General features: G+C 32.7%; 1 protein-coding gene across 9 annotated transcripts in view; it reads right to left on the minus strand.

Moving 5' to 3' along the window:
- LOC145293258 (uncharacterized) overlaps nt 1–21,786 on the minus strand; it is a 554,756-nt gene that overhangs the window by 38,610 nt on the left and 494,360 nt on the right. For all 9 annotated transcript variants that reach the window (XM_080139853.1, XM_080139849.1, XM_080139847.1 and 6 more), the window contains one exon: nt 9,902–10,193. In XM_080139853.1, coding sequence (XP_079995979.1) covers nt 9,902–10,193 — 292 coding nt within the window. The remainder of the gene's footprint in view (nt 1–9,901; nt 10,194–21,786) is intronic.

Consider the following 21,786-nt stretch of genomic DNA (forward strand, 5'->3'; position numbering starts at 1 on the left):
TTGAATCTATGTGTACAGTAAAACAAACCCAAATGTATATATCTATAAAAGGGATAGTGTGTGTGAGGACAATTCTAAACTATATAGTCAATGAATTTTTGATCTACAGACTTGAAATTTGGTATATAGGGTATTCGGACATGTGGAAAACTTTTTAATTGGTTTTCATCTGGAAAAAAGGGGCTGCTAACGATTAAAAATTGGAAAATCTGTACTTTGGGGGGGGGTCATCGGTTTTTATCTGTTTGTCAACTGTTTCACGACTGCGCATGCACGAATTGTTCACATTATGTAAAGAAAAAGTAGGTTTGAAAACACTTAAAGAATGTGTCAAGCTGGCCTAATGGTTATTGTACTTGGTTCACTGTCTTTAGATATTGGTTTCGATCTCAGCTTGAGTATTTTTTTTTTTTTTTTTTACTTACAAGAAGTGAACTGTTTAGGAAAAACAATACTCGCATGCACATGTCTTAGTTTCTTTCTGTTTTTTTTTTTTCTACTTCATTTTTTTTTAAAGGAATAATGTTACATTTAATAGCGGGCAATGCCGGGTACATCTAGTAATTTAATAAAATTAACAGTAGGTTCTCTACAGTGCAATGTAAACTACAATGTATTGTGGACTAAGTCACTGTGGGAAGGCATGTATGTGTATATATTTGTTTAAAAGATTTGCCTACCAAACTCCTGTTAGTTTTTGGTCTACAGGCATGAAACTTAATATATAGGGTATTCGAACCCATGCAAAGCTTTATATTTTGGTTTTAACTTGGAAAAACTGGCGCAAAAGTGTGAAAATTAAAAAAAATGGAATTTGCCAGGTAAAGGTCGAATGAAGACATTACGAATATACATACATAACGTAATATCTATGGGTTCAAGTTTTAATTTTTAGCCTTGCAGCAAACAGGTCTTCATAGCTCAGGCATTAACTTCAAAGGAAAAAGTAAACTGTTAGTTAGATGTTTTGGTTTCGATTCTCGGTGGTGGCACACAAGACATTTTATTTTTTTTAACTTTAAATCATTATTATATATTGGGTTCAATATAATAATAAATACGAAATCTGCATTAATCAAAATATATTTAAGCGTATTTTACGGCTGGGTAATGCCGGGCGGTCTGCTACTATGTATGTATATATATATATATATACACACACAGAAAATAGGAATTGATGCATGCTTGATCACATCTCCACATGTATATATGTGTGTGTGTATAAGTGTATATATGTGTACATAATTAAAATAATAATAAAAAAAAAATTAAAATAAAAAATTTTAAAAAATATATATATTTTCACAAATACATGAAAATAATTGAGTAATCAACAATAAAGCAAGGGAAAGATGGTCTTCTTCTGTCAAGAAGTGACAATCACCATCACCATATATATATATATATATATATATATATATATATATATATATATATATATATATATATATAAAGTATTTTGTAAAAATTCAATTTTCTATAATTGTTTGGCTTGTTAGTCAAGCAATCTAGCGCAAGACGCATGTTAAGCGGTCCCTCCTCGGTGGCATAAGTTTGAATTTTGTACGAGTCTCCTATTTCACTTTGTGTTTTCCTTTGTTTATTTCCAGCACCGTGGATTAAATTAACTGTTTATTTAATGATCACCAAATAGGAGTGACAGCACACTCACAAAAAAAAAAAAAGCAAGTGTGATATATATGTGTGCATGCTTCTACCCAAGCTTAAATATAAGGAGATACACAATTAAACAAACAAACAAACAAACAAACATGTCGCACACTAATGACCGTTCGACAGTCTACAGTTAAATGCTTAAGAGAAATTAAACTCTTCATGGAAGTGCAAATATCATTTTTGGTTTTCTCTATTAACCTAAATCTGCCAAGTGCTGACATCCAATCATTGTATTTTCCAAAAACATAACTTTTCCTTGCGACTTTTGCAAAATAAAAACAAAAGAAAATCTGTGAATACCATTCTCATCTCAGCCAGTTCTAAGAGACAAAGATATTTGAAGGGACGGTGATAAGACAGAAGCATTGCGTGCCTATGCTTTGCAACATCGAAGCCCCCCCCCTTCCGACTGACATGTCTAGATGGTCAATGATATTGCAATGTTCAGCTGTCTGGACATTATCAGAAAATTGATTTTATAGCCAATCCTACAGAAATATTGGCCAGGTTAACATTCGAGGGGGAATGAGCAAGAGATACTTGTGAACTTAAATGACCTTTAACCTTTCCAGGTTCTTGAAATATTCTATAAGACTAAAAAGTCAAGAGAATCTGGAATAAGAGTCTCAAAACCGATTCCGCAGAAGGTGTTTATAAGGAATTATTTTGGAACTACTATTGCCTTTTGATAATATACAAAATAAATGACATCATTAAGCCATTAGGTGCCACTACCGCTAAATAGGACATCACATAATTTCTTTTTAAAATCTGTAAGATAATCTATATATATATAAAAGCGAAAATGTATGTGTGTATGTATGTTCGCTTTTCCTCGATGTTCACGAAAGGCTTCTTTCAGAGAAGTGCTTGCTCGCTTCACAACTTCTTAAAACTTTGTATATCATCTATAAATTGTAATATCTCAGAATTACCCACGGAGCTCGCCTGTCTATTTAATTTTATTGACTTTCAAACCTTAATTATTCCACATTTCCCACATCGGCACGCGTTACATTCACTTTTCGGTATAAAAAAAGCGAAGCTCGACTCTAATCACAGGCCAAAAGCCAGTTTGTTCAATGTCGACTTTGTCATATCAGACTGTAGCTTTCATTTCGCTCCTCCTAATAAACAGGGAGCAGGTTTTTAAAAACAAACAAACTGATTTATTCAAAACTGTCCCGCACAAAATCGTAACTGCTGAATACCTATCGCCGTCACATCAATCAAAAATGCGCACATGTTTGTTTTTTTAACACTTTACTATTTTCCAACTGCGCGTCGTCAACGCTTCAGGTTTTTTTCACATACCCGAAAAACACCCGGGCAACGCCAGGTACCCCTCGCTAGTCTATATATATAAAAGACAAAACGGCCATGTGTGTTTTTTGTATGTCCAGCAAAGGCTTTTTTTCGCCGGGCTTCTTGGGGGTGGGGAGTGGGGCGTTTACTATGTTTTAGAACTTTTTATATACTACCTAGATCATAATTTCTACGATTTACGAAGGCGCGTTGTATCTAGATTTATTTTGATTGACTTTTATAAAATTCACGCCATTCCTTCCTCTTGTGTGTTTGCTCGTTTTTTTTTGCATAAAAGTGAATCGAAAGCGAAGGCAGCTTCTTGACCTTTTGTGCCGGGACGTCCAGAAAGCAATCAGCTTTGATCAATCTAGGGGAAACCCCTCATATCAGACAATTGCTATTCATTTGGACACTCTCTTTTTGTGGGGAGCTGGTTTTCCCCAACATCATGAGGGAAACAAATAAATGAAATGGCGGAAAGCTGAACTGGCCTCCAGCCAACATTCGTTTCTGCAAGTCAACTTTTTGACTGACATTGCTAAATTTGAACGCTTTTCACTTCCTATGGCTTTGTAGCGCTGTGGTAAAAGTTCACGTTTTCTTTCACTTTCTTTTCCACCTTTGGGTTCGAAACACTTTTTTTTCTTTTACACCTCCAAACACTTAGGCAACGTCGGGTATCCCCATTAGTATATAACATTAGTTTGAGAAGAAAGTTCTTGTGGAATTTTTAATTATGATTTCAAATGATGTATTTTCAAATAAGTTTTCATTATAATACCTTTATTTTATATATCATTTTAGAGGGCGTTTTTTTGCTCTGTCTAATTGTTTAAATTACGATTCTTTTAAAACAATTATGTCTTCTTCTCTGAAAGTTGAATACAAGATGGAAAAAAAAAAAAAAGCAAATTTGCACAATTTTCTTATTTCAATTCAAGCTAGGCCAAAAAGCGGCAATATCAACAAAGCGTTTGACCCGGGAACCACTACTGAATGCACAGCACAATGGTGGTTTAAGAAATTTTGTGGTGACGACAAGTCTTGAAGATGAGCAAAGTGATCAGCTACCGGATGTAGACAACGATAAATTAAAGATATAATACTGTTTACTATATCATTACTCTGAAGGAAGAATAAAATTCACCTATATTCAGCTTCTCTCAGAGTTATTAGAACTCTACCGAAAATTCTTGTGAAATTTGCTAAAATTAATTTGTCCGATGATGAATGACCATTTATGAGTTTTGCAATAGTAAGACACTAATTTAACACCAAAAGTGCAATGTAATTTATTTGTTGCAGACTTGCATCCTCATCTTTTTTAGTTATTGTTTCATGACGTTTCAGCCAACTATTCCTCTGGCCTTTGTCAGATGGCAACTGCGACGGGATAGGAAATCCGAATCTCTTAACTGCATCCTCAGCAATTACTGCCTTCCATAGTTGTTGTCGTCTCACCATGTTTGGGCAAGATTGAAACTGCTATCTTCAGATAATGCTCACCAGGAACCGTAGAGATTCAACACCTCTATCCACTGCGTCCCGGGCCCGGAGTTCCTACCCCGTCGCGGTGACGAAGGCCAGAGGAATAGTTAGCTGAAACGTCGTGAAACAACTAAAAAAAATGAGGATAATAGTCCGCAATAAATAAATTAATAAACAATACTCATTTCAATAATGAATTCCAATTAAATAATATGTATACAATGTAATTCTTCATATGGTCTGCTTCGTGCGGACCTGAACGAGAACCACCCCTCCTCTAATTTTTATAGTATGTTTTAGTATGAAGTATAGTTTTTGAGGTTGGGGATGCTTATTTCGAAAACCATTCTTAACATGGGGAGTTTGGGAGTGTTTATACTATGCTGAGTTAGGGCATAAAAAAATACCAACTACAGAATATCAGTTAAAATTGGGAGGGGGTGATTCTCCTTCAGGTCCGTCCTCACCATGTGTAAATTTTATTTTGACTATATAGTGTCTTGATTTCTAAAATATATCGCATGTACCCAGTGTTCTATTTATAGGAGCATAAACATTTTATTTAGAAAACATAAACTTTTTTTTTTTTTTTTTACTTTTGAAATTATGACTATAATAATATATACGAAATCTGGACAAATTAAAATATCCTATTTAAGCATATTTTACGCCCCCCTCCCCCACTAATAAGAGATGATAGTACAAATCAAAGAAAGGGTAAGTTGCAACCCCCCCCCCCCCCAAAAAAAAACGGTCATTATAAATTTAAAAAGAATTCAGGGTGACATTAATAAAACGATTTTCACAACTGAATAATCTCCCTTGATGAAATTTAGTCTCAACATATTGACCATAATTTAATTGCATACAACATTTTTTTTAATGATTTTCTTCAATTAATAATAATAAAATTATTCAGTTTAATGTTTGTTTTATCTGGATCCAATTGATTGGCTGCTCTTCTTGTTGGGAACCAAATGTGATGCACGAGGAAGTAACTTAGTCTATAATACTTTGTAGTCTACATTGCACTGTAGAGAACCTACTGTTGATTTTATAAAATCATTTTTATATAATCACTTTAATTGAAGTTTAAAATGCAAAAGTCAAGTATCATGGTTCAATTGTGCTCTAAACAGAAATATTCATTTCGAATATGCATATCTTTTCAAAGAACCTACTGTTGATTTTATATGCTGAGTGTTTATGCAGTGATAAAACTCCTCAAATGCACCTGTGATGTTAGGCTATATAAGTGTGTTAACATTGGTAAAAAATCAGACTGTTACTTCTTTCATGGGATTTTGTCGATTATTGATACTTATTGAAGGTATTCTGATACAAAACCTGTCAGACACAAAGTACATTTGTGTGAAATTTAAAAATAATCGGCCCAGTTGTTTTGGAATCCATAGAGAACACACACACAAAGTGTCTTTTATGTATAAGCAGATGGAAAACATATATTCATTCCCTCACACAAAAGTTAATAGGTGAAAAATTTCGTTTTGAAACTATTTCAAGTGTTTAAGGGAAGAGAGAAAGCCAATAGTAAGTCTGGCAGCTAACAGTGTTAATTAATTTGGGAAAAAAAAATTCTTAACTTTATTTCCATACTGAAATGTTTTCTTTCGTTTTTCCTTCCTTTCTTCTTTCTATAATCATACATACCTATTTTTCCTTTCTTCTTTTTTTTTTTAAAAACTAAAAAAAAAAAAAAAAAATATAAAAAAAATAAATAAAATAAAATTAACAAAAATGGCAGAAATGATATATCCTCCACTCTATAATAAAATCTGATGTGTATTTATACTAATACACTTGACCCATAACACAAAAGTGAGCAAGTAAGAACTGCTGGATGAAATCATTTCAACTGTTTATGGAAAAATAGAAAGCAAGTAGCAAGTTCACCTCCCCCCCACCCCAACTATTTCCATAATGAGACCATTTCTTTCGTTCATCTTTTTAAACATATTTTATACATATTTTTTTCTTTCCTTTTTAAAATTTCCCCATTTGGAATGTTTATTTTTTTTCCTTTTAACCTCACTAATTAAAAGTCTGTTTTATATATAAATATGAATTTTAGTGCAAACACCAGGGAAAGATAATATTTTTATGCACTATTTGTATGTCGAGTATATATCTGTGGATAAAGATATGTCCTCTTACATTTATCATACAGGGTGTCCAGAAAGTCACTGAAGAGTTAAAAATCTTTGATTTTTTTTTTTTTTTTTTTTCTTCTCCATTTCAGATATTTGACAGATAACATTTTGGAAATTAATCATGGATAAGTTATAGCATTGAACAACGTACGCAAGTTGTAAAATTGTTTTAACAAAATTAGGGGTAATGTATATAAAAGCCAAGTACGTCCAAGGATGGAATACTGTTGCCATATCTGGGCAGGAGCTGCTAAAAACAGCCTATCCTGCCTTGACAGAGTACAAAATAGACTTCGTGGCTTAGTGGTGCCTTTTTCTCTACCCTGCAACCTCTCTCCCACAGAAGAGACGTTGCAAGCCTATCCTTGTTTTATCGTTATTTCCATGGCAGGTGCTCGCCTGAGCTCCAATCTCTGGTCCCCCCTCGCCAATCTTTCACGAAAAACACCCGTCTAGCTGAATCCACTGTGAAAAATTTCCCCCACTCTATATCTGTGCCTAAATCAAAACGCGGATTCCATGAACAAAGCTTCTTTCTTAGAACTGCACGCCTGTGGAACTCTGTTCCGTCTGCCTGCTTCCCACCGAACTACAACTTGGATGTCTTCAAGTCCAATGTTAACAAATTCCTAATGAACCGCCCCCTTAAGTAAACACTTCATCAAATCTCCACACTAACGTAATGTACTTGCAATAACCCTTATCCCTGAGTGGCTTCCGGGCCTTTACAAGTGATCACTGTGTAAAAAAAAAAAAAAAAAAAAAAAAAAAAAAAAAAGGTCAGTGACTTTTTGGACACCCTGTACTTGTGATTTATAGAGATCAGTTCTTTAAATATTTTTGGTGCTAATCTAAAATGCACCAAACATTGATGTTATTTTTTTCCCCCTCTTTCCAAAACTCAATGATGTTCTGCTAAGTCAAAAACAAAAATAAAAATTTTCATCTACAAAACAACCACACCAAACCCGCACCATGAATAAAATAAACAATTTGAAGCATTTTTTTTTTTAAAAAACTAAAATGACTGGATTCCACATTAAATAATCCAAAAAAGGATTGATACGCCATAAACCAAAACAACCAAACAAAAACACCATGAATAAGTAATTGAAAATGAAGCATAAAAACTTTTCCCAAAATTATTGGAGTCAGCGTAAAATAATCCGAAAATAGTTTAAGTGCCATAAAACAAAACAATTTGAACAATTTGTAGAAAAATAGCTGATTACCTCCACTCTAAGTCAATCCTGATTAGCCGATAAATCAACAAAACAAATTAGCATGCAAATTACTTGTTGCAACCATCCACCGTAATCGTCCACTTTAACATCCAATCAGTAAAAAGGGAGATAATTCATTAACTCTTAATATTAGGAGAAAAAAAATTAGTTAATGGTATATTACAACTTGTTAATTATTGGGAGTGTAAGTTCAATGGAATGTACTTTGTGTGATGTCAATATTTACATCTGGTACTCATGCGGCTTATAAAGAAAATAGGCAAGAAACAAGAACATGAGACCCCCCACCTTTTTAGCAAAGAGGGATAACGCTTAATTTAACTTTATCCATAATAATTATGCATAGTAAAAATTGTAACATATATATATATATATATATATATATATATATATGAGTACATTTGTTAATGAAAAAACTTTGGATACATGCATACATAATAATATATTTTGTTTTTTTGTATGTAAAAATCTTGGCCGTTTTTATTTCAAATAGTTTCATGCAACATTGTACATATTGTTTTTTTTTTTTTTTTAATTTTAGTGCAAATTTTAACCAAATAAAATTTTTGTTTTTATAAAAAAATTTTATTTTTAAATATAAGAAAAAAAAAAAAAGAAAAAAAAATCGAGCCAAAGTTACTTTTCAAAATTTTACGTTTTAGATCAACTTTTGGCTACATGGTATGTTTAATATGGAACTCCTCTTAGCAACCCTTTCTAACAGTGGTTCTTCAATAAAGAGACCCCCCCCCTTTTTTTTCTTTAACTATAATGGAAATCTTGTGTCTTTATGCTTAAATCCAAAATTCAAGCCTTATTTCAAAGAAAGGAATGGATGACATTGTGGACAAATGAGCTGTGCATACCAAGTTTCATAGTACCACTTTCACTCAGAGATGTTGGCAACCTTCACCTGGTTGCCTTCTTGATGTCAACAGCAGAATCAAGCTGGTCAAAAAGGTTTGAGTCTTACAGATTCACTAAGAAAAGGAACCTACTGTTGTTTAAAACTCATCATTCTATTTAATGACACTGGTACAAGTGTCAGTTAGCATCACATACCTTTTTAATAATATTCCCATTTGTGATTGCAGACACAAAATATCCATTACAGGGTGGAATGATAAAATTGTCACTCAAGAAAAGATGACATGATTCCATTTCTGTTTGATGAAAGCTTTTTTTTTTTTTTTTTTTTTCCAGACCATTGACTTGTTGGTCAGTTGTATACAAATCCTAAGAGCGATAGGAGTCTTCTATCAAGTCTCAAAGTGACACAATGTTCAACAAGCGAGATCGGAGGTGTGCTCTCTACCGATCCAAGTTATAACAACAGGACCATTGCCAGCACCATCAAAATCCATCATGAATTGCCACGAATAACAGGGACGTGGCCAGGGTGATGAAAACAAAGATTCCGGCCACAGTTATGGTTTTTGGTGTGGTGTCAAGTGAGGGCCACATCATGCCACCTCACATCTTTGAAATCGCCTTGAAAGTCAACACCAAAGTGTACCTGGATGTGCTGAAGAGTGCGGTGATCCTCTGGTGCAATCAGATGACCACTGGTAGAGCCTGAGTGTGGCAGCAGGACTTGGCACCAGCCCACAAATCAAAAGAGACCCAGGCTTGGCTTCAGGAATGCTATAACTTTGTACCCTTCTCTTACTGCCCCCCCTCTCCTCTCCAACCTGAACATACTTTGTTTGATCATACGTCGAGAACATCACCAACATAACCTCCCATAACACCAATGCCAGAACTCCTTCCAGCACTTGTGGAAAAGGTATTCTCCCAGTTCTAGACCCATATAGAGGCGATGATTGAGGCTGAAGGTGGAGGTTGAATAGATGTCAGCTCTACTACATAATCAATTTATCTGAATTGATTTTTTTCAATAAAAGTTTTAAAATAAGACTGTAGTGTTGTTTTCTTTAGGGCGACAAATTTGTTGTTCCACCTCGTACAGTAAGGCTTATTGTTATTTTTTTTTTTTTAAAGAATTTCACATACCTGTGTTGCTGCCATTAGTGAGATTACTTGGTGAGGACTTTGAGTTGGCTGTGGGTCCTCCATTACCGTCTTTCCCTTTGGGTAAAACATCTTTCATTTCCTCCTTGATATCAACAGCCTCACACTTTATGTTGCTGGCGCCATTAACGTCATGGTTTATAGTCCCTCCGCCAGCTGCCACCGCGCTTGCATTTTCCTTTAGCATAGCCGAGATTTCCGGATTATCTTGGATTATGCTCGCTTCCTTATCCACGGTGGCAGCTTTCCCTTCAGAGTCGTCCTTCTCCTGACTCTGAAACAGAAGATAAAATTAAAAAAATTAAATAAATAGATTAAAAAAATTAGAATTAGTATAAAGTTTGATAAAAAAAAAGAAGTAAATAAATAATGATAAAAATGAATGGATTTATACACACTATGAGTTGATACAAACAATATCAAGTTTATTCTTCATACTTTAAATTCATATCCAGTTGAGTTACTTAGCTTTTAAGCTAGAACCTGTCGAGTTGAAATAACAATTCCTACTGTATTCTAAGTCATGAAATGAACAGCTCCCCATTTCATGGCCTTGAACCATGTGGACACAGGAAACATAGGTAAGATATGTATTTCTTTTTAAATTTTCTTCCTTTGAAGATTGTAACAATGTTATGGGGCAGCCAAACCAGCTGCTAACATTGTCCTGCTTTTTATTGAAATCAACCGAGAGCTCTTTTTAGTATCCTCGCTGTTCCCTTAAGTGCCATTGTCTGGATTTCTTTTGCATTTGGTTCACCAGGAATATTAGTTAGATAGGACTTCAAGTTCTTCTATATAAACCTTATGGCACCTATAATAACTGGTATGACTGATATCTCCCTAAGATTAATGTGCGTGTGTATGTATATATTCAAGCACGTCTGATTAAACACAACAACAGAGTTATTCTTTTTTCCGATCTTTCTGAATATCTTTTCCATTTGCCGAGCAGTCTTTTTAATTTCAGCAGTTATGTTATATAAAATGTTATGTTATATAAAAGTTATGTTATATAAAATGGTGTCCAAGAAGTCCAGACATATTCTTCTTAAGCGTTTCTATTGTTGCATCTGATTATCATCAGGAACGATTGTTGTTGTTATCGTTTTCTTTTGAGGCTTGGTGTATTTATAGCTAATAAAAAAAAAAAAATATATAAATCCACCAAGCCTCAAAAGAAAAGAAAAAAAAAAAGAAAAGAAAAGAAAAACAAACGCTTCTGATGATAATCGGATGCACCGATAGAAAGCGCTTGAGACAAATATGAGTGAACAACTTTTGGGTGCCATTTTACATAACATGCCTGCTGAAATTAAGACTGCTCGGCAAATGGAAAAGATATCCAGAAAGATCGGAAAAAAGAATAACTGTCATGTTCAATCAGACGTGCTTGAATAATGTCTTGATGCCAAAATATACAAGCCTGACGAATCCTATAGTGGATGAAACGCAGAATATTCAGTGTAGCTTAATCGCCATATATATTTTATAAATTACTAACTAGCTCTACCTACGTATTGAGCACTTTTGAAGTAAATACTTAAAGTTTACGCATAAATCTATACTTTCGTATATTAAATTTATGTGAGTAAATGAAGTATATATATATATATATATACACACACACACACACACACATACAGTTGCCTGTCTAGCCACATGATGAGCTGTGAAACAGCAATGTATGTGGATGACTATATATATATATATATATATACATACATACACTCATTGGTAAAATGCTAGACTACTGATAGTGTTGTTGTGAGTTTGATCCTTGTTGACAGTTGATCCATGCTGATGACAGGTTAGACCCAAAATTATTTCAAATTATCGATACTTATCAAAGACATTCCGATACAAAACCTATCTAATAACACTGTCAGACACATAAAGTACATTTGTGTAAAATGTCATAAAAATCGACTCAGTTATTTTCGAGTCCATAGGGAACAAATTCACACACACACACAAAGTTCCTTTTATATAATAGTAAAGATAGAGATCATTCACTCGTTAAAATTGTCCGTGTGCATGATTGATGCAATGGATACGGTTATGGACTATGAAATCAGTTCTTTTATGATAGATTTATGCATTAATACTCTTGGGGAAAAATATGAACCAACAATTTCTTTCTACCTGTGCATAAAATAATAGCATCGCTCTCCATTTAGTCCAAGAAAAATAACTATTATTTTTTTTAGGTGTACCTAACAATAGCCAATAGAAAAAAACAAAAGAAACAAAACCGAGATCGTGATGACTTTCCCAACCTGAGGAAAGAGAGGTACCTTGGCGTGTGTGTGTGTGTGTGTGTGTGTGTGTGTGTGTAGAATGGTGATGTAAAAGATAAAAACAACAGGAAAAAAAAAAAAGATATTGAATGCATGTGTGGGGATGGGAAGGAGACAGAAAGTCATTCTTTTTTTATGAAATAAAAATCATCTAACTTTCCTACCTCCCATTATTAAACATTTGAAATATTAGCCTCCACGGTAAAATTAACATTTTCAGTTTTCAGAGAAAACTATTAGGAAGATGAGAAAAGGAAGGCAAGAAGAAGAAGGAGAGAGAGAGAGAGAGAGAGAGAGAGAGAGAGAGAGAGAGAGAGAGAGAGAGAGAGAGAGAAAAGGACATGTAAAATGAAGCAAAGAAAACGAAATAAAACCCAGCCAAATAGCAACATAAAAATAAGATACTAAGAATCTAGGGATTTGGAAAAAAAAAAATCAACTTTTTTTTTGTAAAAAAAAAAAAAAAACAAAAAAAAAAAAACGAAAAAGCAGAGGGCCATGAAAGGCTTTAAGCGATTGAAGGCAGAAATCCGCCTTTACTAGATTACAAAAGAAGCAGAATTCCAGTAAAACGTGGAGAACTGGTGACCTGAGCAAATGCTTAAAATTCAATCAAGGGTTATGCTTAGCTTTCCAATGAATGGAAACATAATAGAATCAAAATAATTTGAACCTTGCTGGCTGAATCAATACCCTTAATAATTATCATGCAACTGACCTACACCTCCAACGTAACTATACATTTTTTTTACAAACTAATACATAACACATAATACATAACACATAACAACATAATACATAACACATAACAACATAATACATAACACATAACAACATAACACATAACAACATAATACATAACAACATAATACATAACACATAACAACATAACACATAACAACATAACACATAACAACATAATACATAACAACATAATACATAACACATAATACATAACACATAACAACATAATACATAACAACATAATACATAACACATAATACATAACACATAACAACATAACACATAACAACATAATACATAACACATAATACATAACACATAACAACATAACACATAACAACATAATACATAACACATAACACATAACATAATACATAACAACATAATACATAACACATAACAACATAATACATAACAACATAATACATAACACATAATACATAACACATAATACATAACACATAATACATAGATAATATCAAAACCAAACCAGAAGAATACTATACTACAATTCTGAATTTTTTAGATAAGATGTGAATGATTAATCAGACTATTATTCTCATCTTGTGTGTTGTTAGCACAACGTTTCGGTCGCTGCAACCTGCAACTTTCTTCGGGTGTTGAAAACATGCTTCTTTTTCTCTACAAAGAAAAAGAGGGTTGGCTTTGCACTGAGTCATAGGAAAGCCTCTAAAAAATATCTTAGTGACCCCTGAAGGTTGAACCTTCTTGATGATCTACGGCCCCCCTCCCAAAAAAAATCCATGATTCGAATTCTTGTAATGCAGAGCCAACCGTCTTTTCCTCAGTAGAGAAAAAGAAGCAGGTTTTCAACACTCGAAGAAGGTCGCAGCGAGTGAAACGTTGTGCTTATAACGCCCAAGAATGAGAATCATAGTCCGATTAATCAAGATAACACAAACAATACTATAGTAATTGATGAGATCTCTAGTTTCATTTTACTTCAGTTGAAGTTCTCAGAAATCAGTGGGTGGGGGGGGGGTCTACCTATTTGATCTCTGTAAGAGCCACAGAAATATTCGAATGTTCTATTAAAGTTCTTCACTAATTCGGTGTTTGATGGACAAAAAAGTTGAGAGCATAATTTCCCTCTCCCCTTTCAATATCTTTCTTTTGGGTCTCTTAGTTTTACTGGATTCCAGGGCAAGAGTTTATCTAGTTTGGTGGAGTATCCAGCTTCGTGTTGCTACTTAAGGTAACATCACTTGGGGAAGGTGTACCATTCCTTGAAAAGGCCAGTGTGGGTTAGCCATACCAAAGAGATATTATTTGGTCAACGAATAAAATGTGATTTGAATATTTGGTCAGGGTTTACTTCTAGGCAAAAGTATCCTCATGCCGGGTAGTCTTATCAAACCCCTTTAGAGAAAGACCTTGAACACTTGGAGATAATACCCAGTAAGCGTTCAAGTTCACTCAAAGTCCGAATGAAAACTGATATGTATAAAGAGAATTCTAATATTTGGTGCTTCTGTATAAGTCAAACGAAAAAAATATATTGAATTTCTGGTGAAACAAACGGTACCTACGAAATTATCAGGTCTCAAATAGTAACATATCAAAAAATTAGGAAAAAAACGATAAAGTAGAAAAATAATTATCAACGAAAAACTTTCCGATAAAGTTTATATGAAGGATAATCTGGTCCGACATTTCGAATTACGTTCGTCACGCGACATAAACAGAACTTGATTATCTCCCCTGTCAAGTTATCTCCTTTTTAGTAAGCGTAATATAGTGATTTCATTTCCTTCCACAAATTTATTTTTTTCGTTAATAATTATTTTTCTACCTTACGTTATTCATAATTTTTGGATATGTTTCTATTTGAGACCTGACAACTACATAGGTACCATTTGCTTCGCTTGACATTCAATATATTTTTCATTTGTATAATATAGAAGCGTTTAACTTTCTGCTCTGAAGACAATAAAGTTATTTAATTTTTTGGTCATCTGTAATATTTGGCACAATCACGTTGACACAACGGTTCTTGCTGGATCACTGAAGTTAAGCAACATTAAACCTGGTCAGTACTAAATGGGTGACCATTTGGGACTCGACTTATTTCGGCATTGTTTCCAGTCGTCCTGGTCCTTGCCACTGGACTCAAACAGTGCCGATTCAGGAGAGGTGTGGTTTGGGATTGCGCAACCCTTGCCTCGCAATTACATGCGCAGATGCCCCTGCATCCTTTTTCTTTCAAAACTGAACAGAGGCATCGAATATTGGGTCAAAATTATAACGAAGAACCACATATAACCCTCTCTGATGACTTTAGCATATAATTGATATTTCCAATTTGCCTGTGTATCTGAGCAGAGACAGACTGCCAAGAATAATCTCAATTATTTTCGGTAATATGAAAGTAAAAAAAAAATGATGATGAGGTAGAAACTCTTACCCCTCCCACATGCAACAAAACAATAACAAGAAAACAGTACCTACTACGTTCTCCACTAAATTGATACGTTCTTGATAGAATTTTTATCTTTTAAGGAAAAAAACAAAACATCCAAGTCTTATTTATATTGAGACATAAGCAGGAAAACCTGGCATTGCCCAGGACTGAATGAGAAATCATAATGCCCTTTTACATGTAACTCATAACTAGGGCTAGGACAACAGCATATTCTTTTCATTGTTTTGACTCTCGAGTGTGTATCCATTGATATCTTATATGCTTTTATATAGAGTGATGTCGTTCTTGGTTGATTAACTTTATATCCAGCTGTGTCGGATATATACTCGAGAGTCAAAACAATGATAAAAATATTCTGTTTTTAAATCTCTACTCATAACATATTGAAACGTTGTACACCTTCTTTTAACAGTGTCGTTATATTTTAACGGACCCCAACACGTTGTAGACTGTCGCAGGGAAACAAAAGAAAGAAAAAAAAACTCAACGCACTTTCTCTCTCTCTTTTTTTTTTTTTTTTTTAAACAAAAAGCCTTTATATCCGGTATTTCCCACAATGCATTTTTTTTCTAAATATTTAAACAGTTTTTTTTTTTTTTTTTCCCTTTCAGGGCGTGCATGACTTTTCGTTCCTACAGTGATGACACCCACGTGTCTCGAACATGTGTTTTTCTCATCACGTATTGAACCCCTACTTTCTTGAGTCTTAAATATGTGCTTCTCTGAACACACCTCGAACACCACTCCTCCGGACACGTGTGTCCTTTTTATCTCTGCTGTGACGTCACATTGCACACTGGCTATGTCATTTGTATATAGCTGCTGCTGCTATTAACCCAGTAGCAGCAGCTCTGTTACATATGTTACCTTTTTTTAAATTGTTATTTTTGATATTTTATAATATTCAACTTTTTGCAAGAAGAACAAGGAGATATTTAAGTAAGAAATAGAGTAAAGAAAACACCAATTTAAATAAATTTCGGTAAATTTACGATCTTTAACCCGAACCCAAAGCACGGCCAGTATTTCCCAGGAACCAACGAGGATCTCCTATTTACTCTTAAAAGCCCTGAATCACTTTATATTTTTCATATCATTTGAAATATTTGGACTACTGTTCCCATCCTCAGTTTTATTTTCATGTTTCGGTCATTGTAACCTCTGACTTTCAGGTGTATATTGTCGAACCTGGGAATCTTTCTGTTGAACTCTGGAACCTTCATGAAATTTTGAACAGAACACTTTATTTAATCCATGGGGGTAGCATGCTCTTGTTCCATCAGCTATAACTGGGTACAAGTTCTAACTAAGTAATTTGCAAACGAGAGCATGCCGGATTAAATAAAGGGCTTTCCTTGCAGATTCCGAAGCATGCGAGTAAGATTCCTAAATTCGACAAGATACACTTGAAGAAATTCCGTGCAGATTCCCAGATTTTAAAGAAAGATTCCCAAAGTTCGATAGAAAGATTTCCAAGTTTGATGGTAAGATTTCCGAATTCGACAAGATACAGCGGAAGAAAGTCAGAGGTTACATCGACCAAAATATTGTGAAAATAACTCAAAATGAAAATGGTAACATGAATAATCCAAACAATACAAATTATCAATCCTCACCTAAAAAATTCAGAATAATAGTTTCTATTCTTATTTCTTAATTTCTATAATTTTTAAGTTGCATAAAAAAAATAGCATATTATATTTTCTTTTTTATGGACGTCAAGTGTGAATGCAGACCTCACAGTTATGTTATATATGGATTTTTGGTCAAAGTATGTTTGGTAATGTACATTAAAAATATATATATGATTATTGGGATCTACCTCCCAAACCTTAGGAGTTTAGGGACAGACAAGCAAGAACTATATTTTTATTCATTTTAAAATAAACTAATAGATATAAAGAGATTATTAGTAAATAAAAATGTAAATATATAAATACAATATTAATAACAAACAAGATGGGTGATAAGTATGTATACTGGATTCATCCTAAGCATATAAATGCAGTAAATTTGAAAATAATAAATTAGTTTCCTTTTTGGAGACAAGGATGAATGACGCAGATAAGGGGAAAAAAATTTTTTTTTTTTTTGACGTCATGAATATATATTAGCCTAATTTATCTGGAGCAAAAAAAAAAAAAATAGATCCAATATCCAGAAATTTTTTTGTTCTTTTGTCTAAAGAAGGTGATGTTTGATCAGCACTGCTGGAGAGCCATGATTTAATATACTGTTTTGTTTTTAAATCCCTGAAAGTGTTTCATAGTAAACAACTGCTAAGGACTATTGTGAGTTCAAGAAAGCAAGTTTATTCAGCGATTGCAGGAAACTTCCTGACAATTTAAGTTTCCACGGAATATATGGAAGCCCAAAATTTCAGCCAGTGGAAAGACTGTGAAAATGACGCCATGTAATAAAAAGGGAGGAAAGGGAGTGCTAGTTTTCATTTTTCCTCCAGACGTGCATCCGTACATTCCTATCCTGAAAGTTTGTATAATTTTTATCACTTTCAATTTAATTATTTTTCTATGTTCCTGTTTTTAAATTAATTTTTTAAAAAATTATTGTTCAATATTATATAAAAATTATGTTACGCAGAAAGTTTCACATTTATTCAAGCGAGGAAAATATTAAAATCTTACATATAAAAATTATGCAAAACCTATTATTTAAAAAAAAAAAAAAGTAAAAATATTTTTTGCTATAATAATTTTTTGTGTGAAAATATTAAATAAACAATGCTTAATTCAATGATAATATCGGTAGTTCAAGAAATTCATTTTTCTTCGAGTTGTATTAATACAGACTTTAGGGGCTTTTATTGCAATATTCCTGTAAAAATTAAACAATTTTTTTTGGTTATATTTTACGATGCTTTATTTTTATAAAAAAAAAAGTAAAAATAAATTTCATCAATTTTTTTTTACTACTGTAAACCATAACTTTACTAAAGGTATTTTTTGTTTAAACAAAATACATTTTCGCTAAAATTTAAATAAAAATAATGGGTTCAATATATTTCGTTATCATTATTTGATAAATACTGAAAATTTAATTAAAATTGGTTAATTTCCTGATTTTTGGTGAATTTTTTGGTGAAGGGAGGGGGTCAAAATGTTTATTCATTTTGAGCATCGGCATTCACTTTGTACGTACCTATCTACTGTATAGATATATTTGGAAGAGGAGAGAGACAGAATGAGCACCTTCTGTTTTCTGTTACCTCTGGTGTAAACCCTGGTTGCTTTATTAAAAAATAATAATATCCATTTTAGTTTGCAGTTTCCAAAAATTCGGTTTACACTTCATTGGAAGCGTGAAGGTTCTCGAAAATTTCCTACAGAATATATTTAAAAAAATTTTTTTTTTTTTTTTTTAAATATAGAAATTGGGATTTTCTTCGTTTCTAAGATCGTCCAATAAACTCAGTACGAAATTCCAAGTTGCACGTTTATTTGGTCCATGGTGACATTAAGAGAACAAATATTAGAATATTTTTATTTTTATTTTTTTACATAGGCATCACCACATTATCAAGGCCCAGAGGCCACTCAAGGATAAGGGTTAAAGAGTGTACAGTAGAAGTAGAGTATTTTTATTTGACCATAACCAGCCTGGGGTCATACTGAATCAGCATATGTAAAGTTTGTAAATGTATCTTTGTAATTTCTGACTTTTATCCGGAAAAATACAGACAGGCAGAAATACGATTTCCCTGCATATAATGGATAGCTAATGCAGCAGCAACGAATGACTGCATAGTGTGAAAGATGCCATGCCGTTTAAAGAAACAAATATAACAATATCCAAATAGAGTGGACATAACAATTTTTTCTTACTGATTGTTAAATAAAAACACAAACTGAATTGAACGCAGAATTAATTTTAAAATGATTGCAAATGGCATTTTTACAAACACAAATAGAAAAGAAAAATCTTTTGAACTAAAAATGTGTAATTTAGAAAAAACAAAAAAAGCAAATAAGAAGAAAAAAGTTGTTGTCACTGTAATGAAACAGCATTTGATTAACATTAACAGTTATTACAAAATGTTTGCCTTTTTGAATAGTACTGCCATATGAATTCTGTTCAACGTTTTTTTTTTTTTTTTTTTTTTTAAATTCATTTCAATATTAATGAAATTGCCTGCTCACTTTGTGTGTGTCTGTACGGATTTCTTTTTTTGCAACTATGCAAGATTTATTATTTTTTTATGGTTTACTAATAATCAGATATTTAATGAAATAATAAAAAAAATGCAGTGTCTGCTATTGAATTTTTAAAACGCCCTTAAATATTTTTGATCACTTAATATCAAAAACAAAACAAAAAAAAAAAAAAAAACCAGCTCAAAAGTAGCCATTGTTTTAATTGTTTTTTTTTTTTTTTTTGTTTTTCGAAAAAAGTAGACAGTAAAAATTGGATTTACTTTCGGTAGCCTTGTAACTCTTCACTTATTTTGTCTATGAGCGATTGTTTCCGACAATGGAGGGATGAGGAAGATTGTTATTTTCTAGATATCACTTATCATTGGCTAGCTTTTGACCATGACATATTTTTTTTAACACCTTACATTATGTGGCTTCATGCTTTGTCTATATATATATATATATATATATATATATATATATATATATATATATATATATATGTACTAGCAAAAGTACCAGTCGTTGACTGGGTTCAAAAACAGCCTACAGAAAATGGACTCTGATTTATGAAAGTATGATAGGTTATGAAAAGGAAGGGTTGTAAAGAGATAGCTTCGAATTCAGGGGTATCAAAACCAAAGAAAAATATGATGAAAGTAAAAATAAAATAGATAAGCCTCATAATTTATTATAACACACCTGTTCACACTGAAACACTTATCACAATATACTGTGGATCTATATTAAAAAAAAAACGAGTTAAACTTTGTGACATATTTCCATTCTATGGAGGTCAGGCGCGAACGAACACCCCATAATTTTATTATACCATATTTCTTCAAACTGAAACATAATTATCAAAGTATACTTACGCAGATAGATATGAAAGTCTTTATTAAAGTTTGTGCCTATTTCCATTCCAGGGAGGCCAGGCGCACCGCAGACCGCACAATTTTATTATACAATCCCTATTTAAGTTAAAACATACTTATCAAAGTATTATTATTTACATCTATATCAAAAACACTTGTAAACGTTTTTTTTTTTTTTTAAATTTTAAAATTTTTTATTTCCATACTTTGCGGACCAGGCGCGAACGCAAACCCCACAATTTTAATGAACCACTATTCTGCCAGATCAAACATACCCATTCCTGTGTCTCGATACATCTTCTATCATCATATGTAATCAGTTTTTTCAAATAGTCAACCATATAGGAGCCTATTCGTGACCAGACACACACATTTAGCTTTATATATATATATTACTTCATTTATTCACATAAATTTAATATACGAAAGTATAGATTTATGCGTAAACTTTAAGTATTTACTTAAAAAGTGCTCAATACGTAGGTAGAGCTAGTTAGTAATTTATAAAATATATATGGCGATTAAGCTACACTGAATATTCTGCGTTTCATCCAACTATAGGATTCGTCAGGCTTATGCGCATAAGCCTGACGAATCCTATAGTTGGATGAAACGCAGAATATTCAGTGTAGCGTAATCGCCATATATATTTTATAAATTACTATATATATATATATATATATATATATATATATATATATACTATTATATAAAAATCACTTTGTGTGTTTTCCTTCTTCATAGCTTCCAAAACGGTTGAGCCTATCTTTTGCAAATTTCACACAATGATAATTTATGTTTCTGGCAGTGTTCTTAGGCATATTTTGTACAGTAATTCATCCGATAAGTATCGAAAACTTAAAAAAAAAAAAAAAAAAAAAAAAATCCGATCTCATCTTCTCTCATGGATAAATTATTCCCCTGTAAAAATTCTTTTTATGTTACACTGATGTAACCTTGGCCGGTGTAATAACACGGAATTTTAAAATGAACCCTTTATTTAATCCATAAGAGAAGAGGGTAGCTTACCTTTCGTTCCATTAACTACGTCTGAGTAGAAATATATATATATATATATATATATATATATATATATATATATATATTTCTCTCAAACCTCTGGCCTTGATGGAAGGGAGACTAAAACTTGTGCTATGGTTTCAAATGATCTGAAATAACAGCAAAGGGAGACTTGATTCCAAATATTTCTCATATGTTTATATCTCCTCTCTTTTGGAAATAGAGTACTATCATAAATATATCGAGTATCAAATAATCCTTATATACTGTGAAATTTACTTTATGTATGAAAACAAAAGAGTGGAGATATAGCATATGAGAAATATTCGGAATC

Source organism: Euprymna scolopes, chromosome 14 (assembly GCF_053919585.1).
Source record: "Euprymna scolopes isolate OS-2025 chromosome 14, ASM5391958v1, whole genome shotgun sequence".
NCBI classification, from domain to species: Eukaryota; Metazoa; Mollusca; class Cephalopoda; order Sepiida; family Sepiolidae; genus Euprymna; species Euprymna scolopes.